Source organism: Gadus chalcogrammus, chromosome 2, assembly GCF_026213295.1.
Source record: "Gadus chalcogrammus isolate NIFS_2021 chromosome 2, NIFS_Gcha_1.0, whole genome shotgun sequence".
NCBI lineage: Eukaryota > Metazoa > Chordata > Actinopteri > Gadiformes > Gadidae > Gadus > Gadus chalcogrammus.
Genome location: NC_079413.1, coordinates 7560544 through 7568411, shown reverse-complemented (window position 1 = coordinate 7568411; position 7868 = coordinate 7560544). Strand labels below are relative to the sequence as shown.

Sequence of the window (7868 nt, the reverse complement as noted above, 5' to 3'; positions counted from 1 at the left end):
ACTCACACAAACTACCCTCTTCACGCGCTCTCACGCCATAACTCCAATTCCTCACTCAAAGTACGCGCTATTTCGCAATTACAAAAACTTTTCCGAGAATATATCCGTTATATAGCCTAATCATACGATGCGCGCCTCGTTCGAACCATGCAGTGCTCTTTGAAATCTGACCGCGCCCAAGCAGAGCGCGCTGAGCTCAGCCCAAAGTGACTTCGTAGTAGCGACGGTACGCTGAAACACTGCGAATTTAAGCCGGAGCCCTACTGGTTACGATCTAATTGGCTGGGGGTTTTGAGCAAGCGAACATATCTTGCATGAAGTCGCATTGAATATATCCCGTTTCAATTATTATATCAACTAAATTCAGAAGACAGTGGAGGAGGTAGTGGAGGAGACAGTGGAGGAGGCAGTGGAGGAGGTAGTGTAGGAGACAGTGGAGGAGGCAGGGCAGGTGACGTGACGGAGGCAGTGGTGGAGGCTGTGGAGGGGGCAGTGGATGAGGTAGTGGAGAAGCAGCAGAGGAAACAGTGGAGGAGGTGGTGAAATGACAGTGGAGGAGGCAGTTCATATCCAGGTGTATTCATTGCAAATTTAGAAAGAAAAACCTATTTATTTTATTTTTCTACATTTGTACTAATCCATTATGAACCATACGGAAAATGAGTCCCTGAATCCCTTTTGCAGGTCTGGAAAGATGCTGTTTAATCCTTTAGGTAGACTTCGCCTATCTGCACTACATAAGGCTACTCAATGGATGCCCCTGATGTCTGAAGGTGGGTGATTTAAGAAATTAAAGCGTATCAACATCCCCCTCTAGTGTCGGTATTAGAATCTATCTGTCAGTTGCACAGAAGCGTAGCCTACAAGAAACGTGCTATGCACCGAATTTTTCTCCAACATATCGTTTCTTTAGAGTAGGTAAATTTATGTAATGTAGGTGTATTGTGTTAATAGATATAGGCGATCCTAGGATCTCACACTCGTTTGTCTGGTGTATACAAATTCATTTTAACTGTAGAAGAGTAAAAGCTGTGCATTTAAATGATTACAGTTCAATATTTTGATAGGAAAATTAGTAACAGACTAGTTTTATTGGGTAACTCGTACATATTTTCAGATACAATAAGTCTAAGGTTAATTGTATTTTGTAACTTATCGAATACTCACATGCATGTGACCGTCATTGATATCTCGGTTTATGAAAGACAATGTAGGCATTGTCAGCGCAGGCGCGGTGGCCAAGTGGTAAGGCGTCGGTCTCGTAAACCGAAGATCGCGGGTTCGAACCCCGTCCGTGCCTTTTGCATTTCTGTGAGCAAGGCATTAAACAAACAAAAGATAGATACAAATAATGTTCGCCAAGTCAAGAAGTTCACAGAAGCCCTCATGAAAGAAGACAGACGAGACGATGACATAGGCTCTACCGTAGGCAATTGATTGACTCCAGGTGTAGGTGCCAACCCATTGTTACATCACAAGAGCTGGTCTCTGTATGCCACTGATTTGTTGATGTGCATATAGCCCTATAAGAGACAACTAGCGATGTCCCAGCTAGACAGAACTTATTATGATGTCAATAATTAAATTACAGACCACAAAGTCACTGCAAACCATTGCTTCCTTCTGTTAAAACTATTTTGCAAATCCACCCGCACCATCAATCAATAGTTTGTTTGGCCTCTAACAATGGCCAACATTCTTGGTTAGGCAAATTGTTAAGGAGGTTTGTCTCTCCTAAGCTTAAGTAATGCCTGTCAAATAAAGAGTTGTTCTGATATTATAATAGTTATTTATTAATATTTGTTGAGCAATATCAGTGTTTGCTTGAAGACTAATGATGACTCATGAAATTAAATACTTATATCCATTTTTTTAATATTAAAACTCACCTTCTTGGCCCTTCTTCACAGCTGGCAATATAACTTAATGATGGGAGGAAAAATTGAAAGGTCCCATGACATGCCACAAGGTGTGAGTGTGATTAGCCGGTACAAGCCGTTTTGAAAATCTGCCCCTTATGACTTCACAAGTAGGCTTGTCCTCCTAGATGTGTGCTGAATAGATTGGTCTACCAGCCTACCCAGTCGGCTGTAGCACACGTTGCTCATCTATCTGTCACACATCTAGGTGGACACGCCCACTTGGGATGTCATAAGGGGAAGATTTTCCAAAACGGCTTGTAACAGCTAATCACACTCACACCTGGTGACATTATGGGACCCTTAAGTGTGTGTAAACCTGAATCTTAGGCAAATTCTGAGAGACTTGCTGCTGTTGAGAAGAGGGTGTGTCTTAGCTTTATGTTAGAACACATACATTCCATGAAACAAAAAAATCAAATTCAACAACGATCCCTAAAATAATAATATCATGTGTAAAGAAATGGACTTAACCAGAATGATTTTGTCTTAAGGGCTCTTCTAGGTCAAATATATTTTTGTTTTTACTTTAATTTGTCCAATCCCAAAGGTCCCATAGGGAAAGATAACTTTGTACTTTGCACATGCAGTGGGCCGTTTTGATTCCATCCAAAACATAACACATCAAAAAACACACATTTCGTTGTGAGGGATACTAGTGCAATCATGTCTTTCCATTTGCAGCTGATAATATGATTTTAATGATAGCATGATTATTATCAGCTGCTATTACATTATAATAGGATGATAGTGATGGTTCATCATTGGAGAATAACCAGAGTGGGGTACATGTTCATAAATTGTGTAATAACAACGAGTTAAACACTACTCCAACAAACACCAAAATCGGGCCTGTAGACCATGCCATGTTGGCTGCTCTTTTACATCCAATGTTTTGTGTTGACAAACATGCCGAACCGCCATTGGCCTTCTCGTGCCAACATTCCATACTAGTTGTCTGTCATGCTACTTATCCTGTTCTAGAATGTGGCTTGACGAGAGCAAGGACATGAAGCTTATAAATAAAAGAGTGTTATTGTAAATACAAGCAGGTTGTGTCTACCAAATAGTATTGGTGTTGTGAACAGGACATTGCTACGCCATTTCATCATGGATTCCCTTGCATTTACTGATGGAATCTATCACTTCATGAGAAGTATTTTCAAAAAGGGAAATTCAAAGCGTACTAGAACTGTAACTTCTGGCTCTAAATGTAAAAAATAAAACAAAAAATATATATTGTCAAAAAACAGATACAATTGAAAGCATGAGGGTACATGAGGAGGCAACTTTATAACTCCATGGCTTGGCTCCATATTTAAGGTAGTAAAAATCTTGTGGTAAGCGTCTAGGCAGCTGGAGGGAACATCGTGTCCCTACTGCAGTAGCGGATAAAGGCATTGAGTCTCAACATGCCTTTAACTTCCACCATATGAAGGTACATGTCATTATATTTGGATTATAAATAGGGTTTGTTATTTCACTTTATTGACTACATTCCATGCAAACCATATAGTACTTAAAACCCCTCAGGGTTAACCACTTAAACCATCAAATACAGTGACTGAAAGCAGTGTAAGCATATAATTGACACATTTCAGGCCCTGTGTTGATATAATTTAAAACCAAACTCGGTGATTCCTCTATGATATCTTCCACAAGCGTTGCTGAGGTGTGTGTGATGTGCACTCTGTTGATGTTCCCATGAATAGTGCTGATAGTGGGCCCAGAGACGTTTAAGTGAGATCACTGATTCCACTGATGCCCACCCCATGCCCACTGCATCCGTCCGTACGAGAATCTCATTGACTTTGCATGGGGCGATCCCGAAATGCTTTGTGGGTCCGTCCGTTCCATCAGCTCCGTCTCTTGCGTTCAGAAGTTGAGAAAATGTTAACTTTTCAGGCTGCAACGGATCCGTCAGCCAATCAGATCATGGCTCCTTCGGCAAATACCTCTCCCCCATCCGTCAGACACGCCTTCCGTCGTCCGTTGACGGACGGATGCAGTGGGCAAGGTGCGGCCTCGCTTGTCCTCTCTTGAACTCCCCTGTATTGGACCTTTGTTTGTTTATTGCACCAACTTGTGGCCTGGCCCATGTGCTTAGCCTGATCAGACTGGTTCTCTACTATTGGTACAACGGATGGCTCTTCTCGCCTTAAGCCTTCATCTTGGATCCCCCTGAACGGCTCTCTTGGTATATTGGCCCCAGCTCGGCCCCTTTGATTATGATTCCCTCCACAGCTCCTCCCTTCCGTATCATCTGTGCTTTCCAAAAAGCGTTTGTTCCGCACTATGGCTCAGTGTGTCCTTCTTTGAGAGCAAGCAGTTCCCTAGGCTGACAATCACATACCAAGAAATAGCATGCAAGCTCACAATGTAATAAATGAGGGGGGTCCAGTAGGGAGCACCATTTATATACATGTCTATAAATAAAACTAATTTCCTTGGGGGCACCCACCATTTATTCTAATTCTCCACAAAATATACAATATTCTACATTTCTGTTGTTATTTTGTATTGCTGATGCAGTGGTGCTAGGAATGCAGCTAGCTGCACTGCACTATTGCTGGATGAATATATAAGGGAAACAGCCATACTGGTGGTATGCAAACACAGACACACACACGGTCACATTCATCCAAGTATATTTATTGAGTCAGTAAATATTACATGTTGGCTGTTTGGAGCCACATAGAAAATCTGGCCAGACAGCATATTTTGAGATGTAAGGTGCCTTCCTGAAGCACTTTGCCGCTTCTCTGTCACACTTGCACAGCTGCTTTTCACATTTGTCCATCAGGTCATCTGGAATACAGAAGTGAGGGAGTGACCAGAAAGTAATAAACATGGTAGAATAACCTTGCCCATCTACAACCACCACCACCACCACCACCACCAGCTCCTATAGGGAGTCTAAGAGGGTGAAACCTATGTGGGATCCTCCTGTTTTGTTGCTTATGTGTGAAAATGTGTCACATGTATTCCCGCACTTCACAGCAAACCTTTTGCTACCTTAAACATCTCCCTCTTGCCTGTAAAGTTTCCTTCTTAAATACCTACATGGTTTGACTCATACAAAATGAGCATCGTCTTGAAAAAGGAAACAACGTATAGCTGTGATAGGCACTCCACTCATTTGAGGCTATACCCTATGAATGGTAAACCGCTGCAAAACCAAATGATGAACCCCTTATCAGTAATCCCTGCTTTTCATGCATCTCGGTATGGGTAATGAACTATCCCTCTGCACACAGTTTTTTCCCGCTCGTTAATTAACGCTGTGATTGCTATTTTACCATGGAAACCACTGGGTGTGGACAGGCCAAATGGCCCACTGTAATGTCCTCTATTTTACCTGAAGCGCTGAAACATGTTACAGTTATATCCATGTCAAACACAAAAACCAAATACATTTCATGATAATAGAAAATGTTACTTGCCACACTCTGCCTCCCTGTCCTCACACTTCCAGTTATACCGCCTGGTCTTGGTTTCACAGCCCATCGTTTCAGCATCTCCGTAGCAACAGTCGTGCTTATGACAACACCTGTGTGAGAAGAACTTGAATAAATAAGACTTACATGGAATATAAAGTATTCTATAGAAACATAGGTATCGTAAAGGTTTTCCGAAACATACAAATAATACGGTGTCGATAGGAGAAGGAATGATAACACACACTCATCCCCTGGGGTTCAAGGGGTTTTCCCCAACCTAGAACCTGCCTTCCCCAGTACTATGATTTAAATATCATAGATTCCCGTTTTAGTCCCGAGGAAGGACACCACGTTGGACCAAACAGAGAGTTAGTCGTTAAATGGTTTGAGAGGAGGGCTGTGTTTGTGCCTGTGGTGGGGGAGCATGAGGAAAAGGAAGCAGACAGCGATTAAGAGTTGGGTGTGGAATGCCTATTTCGGAGCCCTCATTGGGTCGTGTGTAGCGGGGACATGCAGGCGTGTTACATGTGTGGGCCAGAGATACTTCTCTTCCTCTCTGCTGTTAGGGAAACCACAGCCATACACACTTGGGTTGCTTAAAGCTGGGGGAAGGCAATTTGGAGAAACCAGCCGGAGTAAACCCGATTTTGAGAGTATCCAACCGAAGATATCCGACCTCTCCCTTCAGGCCTCGCTCCAAAGCACCGACCCCCAAAACACATGAATAGCTCACTGACTTTAGCAATAGGTGTACCTAGCCTTTTGAGGATTGTGCGCCTTGGCAGTGAGGGCTGGGGCAAACAATGCCCAGGCAGCCATGGAAGGTCAACAGAAAGATAAGATTCCAATTGGCCTGAATTAAATGAAAGGAAGGGCGTGCCCGATTACTGGCATGCCTGGCACAGATACCAATTTGTCCGATCATTTGAGATATGGATGGCTTTCGGGATATAAAGAGAATTTCCACAAATATGACAAAATAAATTGCCGACCCAAGCTTTAATTAAGAAGCAGGAAATCTTTTTTCGAAATGCCAATGTTGTTTTGACCAGCTTTGCAGCTGCACTGTTGAAGGGAAAAGATTGAAAAACAAAAAATGACTACCTTCAACATGGGGTGGGCGGGCTTTGACAACTACATAATGACTGTTTACAGAAAGATACAAGTCCCATGAGACTTGAGGTTTTTTAATTGTTTTACAAAAAAAAAAAGGACAACAGGGTATGTGAGTGAGATCAAACCAAGTGTGTAACGCCTGTCTCTGCCTCACCAGTCGGTCCTGTCTCGGGGCCAGCCCTGACCCCCTAGTCCACAGTAGCAGCCGTACATCATGTAGGCCAGGGGAAACCTGCCTGTTGAGCACTCTATGGCCCCTGCCAGCTCCAGAAGGCCCCTCTTGGTCCGCAGAGAGCTGTGCCGCTCTGCTGAGGCAACACCTAATGTAAAAACACAATCAACAACACACAAAACCGATGCATACTTTTAGATCAGTTCTGTGTGTAGTACGTGGTTAGGTGAGTGTGTGTTTTGTGGGTGTGTGCCTGTGTGACTGCATGTGGGTGCAAGACAAGTGCATGTGTGAGTTTGAGCATGTGTGCATATGTACACCTTTATCCCTCACTCTGTATGTAAATTTAAAGAAGGAGCCAGTAAACAATTATAAAAAAAAGTCATTATTCACACAATTAGAATAAATGGAATTTCGTACAATTCATCTGAATTGGTTTGAGCTCCATTACTATGGAATCCATAGTCCATCGATATGAGTGAATAGAGCTTGTATTAAACCCTGGCAGTGAAGGGAAGTGTACAAATGCACACTTTTGGAAATAACTATTGCTACATTTCTGTCATCTACTGAAGGCAACATTCTGTGGTTATTTAGCCTGCCTGTAGGTACAGGGAACAATGATTATCCTTCTACAACCTGTTCTTTAATTACACATATCTAACTAATTAGTAATGTATACCTTAACAGTACTTTTAAATACTCAATATGCAATTTAAGTTTGTTAACTTCCTCAATGGAAGCAATAACTTACCAGACAAGAGGAAAAATATCCAATAAAACCCCCCCATGTTGTCCAACTGTCAACTAGAATATACAGCAGGTCCTTCTTCTGTAGTGAAGGCAAGCGTTTACTTTCAGTTTTATACACCTTCTAACTGAGTAATCTCTGAAGTATACGTCTATTGGGCAAACCTACAACGTACCCTACTCCAGTGTAGAATACGCCATCTAGGGGTGGAGGCGTTCAATAGAACAATTCAATTATTTGCCTCTCTCTCTCGCGCGTGCCCTCTCTCGCTCTCTGTCGCTCTCTCTCGGTCAATTCAATTCAATTCAATTCAATTCAAAAAGGTATTATTGGCATGAGAAACAAACGTTAACATTGCCAAAGCAGGTGAACAATTAGGAGGTCGAAATAAAACGTTAAATACAAAATATATAAACATATCCAATGCTAGAATATTAAATGCTAAATAATACATAAAAAGTAAACTGTGG

General features: G+C 42.2%; 1 protein-coding gene and 1 non-coding gene across 2 annotated transcripts; one reads left to right on the top strand and one right to left on the bottom strand.

The window, feature by feature from the left end:
• The first annotated feature begins 1228 nt into the window (after positions 1-1228).
• trnat-cgu (transfer RNA threonine (anticodon CGU)) lies at positions 1229-1300 on the top strand. The gene has a single exon. It is a non-coding gene; the product is annotated as a tRNA-Thr (tRNA).
• A 3235-nt stretch (positions 1301-4535) lies between these two features.
• pla2g10 (phospholipase A2 group X) lies at positions 4536-7561 on the bottom strand. The gene is made up of 4 exons (XM_056578588.1): positions 7402-7561; positions 6630-6795; positions 5363-5469; positions 4536-4727 (listed from the first exon to the last, which is right to left on the bottom strand). Exons 1-4 carry the CDS (start codon positions 7436-7438, stop codon positions 4579-4581), a joined length of 459 nt encoding a protein of 152 aa, XP_056434563.1. The 5' UTR covers positions 7439-7561; the 3' UTR covers positions 4536-4578.
• Between the last annotated feature and the right edge of the window lie 307 nt (positions 7562-7868).

What these genes read in the sequence shown, in the direction of transcription:
- pla2g10 (XM_056578588.1), bottom strand. Translation starts at nt 7,438, where the DNA reads ATGGGGGGGTTTTATTGGATATTTTTCCTCTTGTCTG. An exon ending in GATATTTTTCCTCTTGTCTG is followed by an intron (nt 6,796 to 7,401) that starts GTAAGTTATTGC and finishes TTTTTACATTAG; the next exon opens with GTGTTGCCTCAGCAGAGCGG. An exon ending in GGACAGGGAGGCAGAGTGTG is followed by an intron (nt 4,728 to 5,362) that starts GCAAGTAACATT and finishes TCTGTATTCCAG; the next exon opens with ATGACCTGATGGACAAATGT.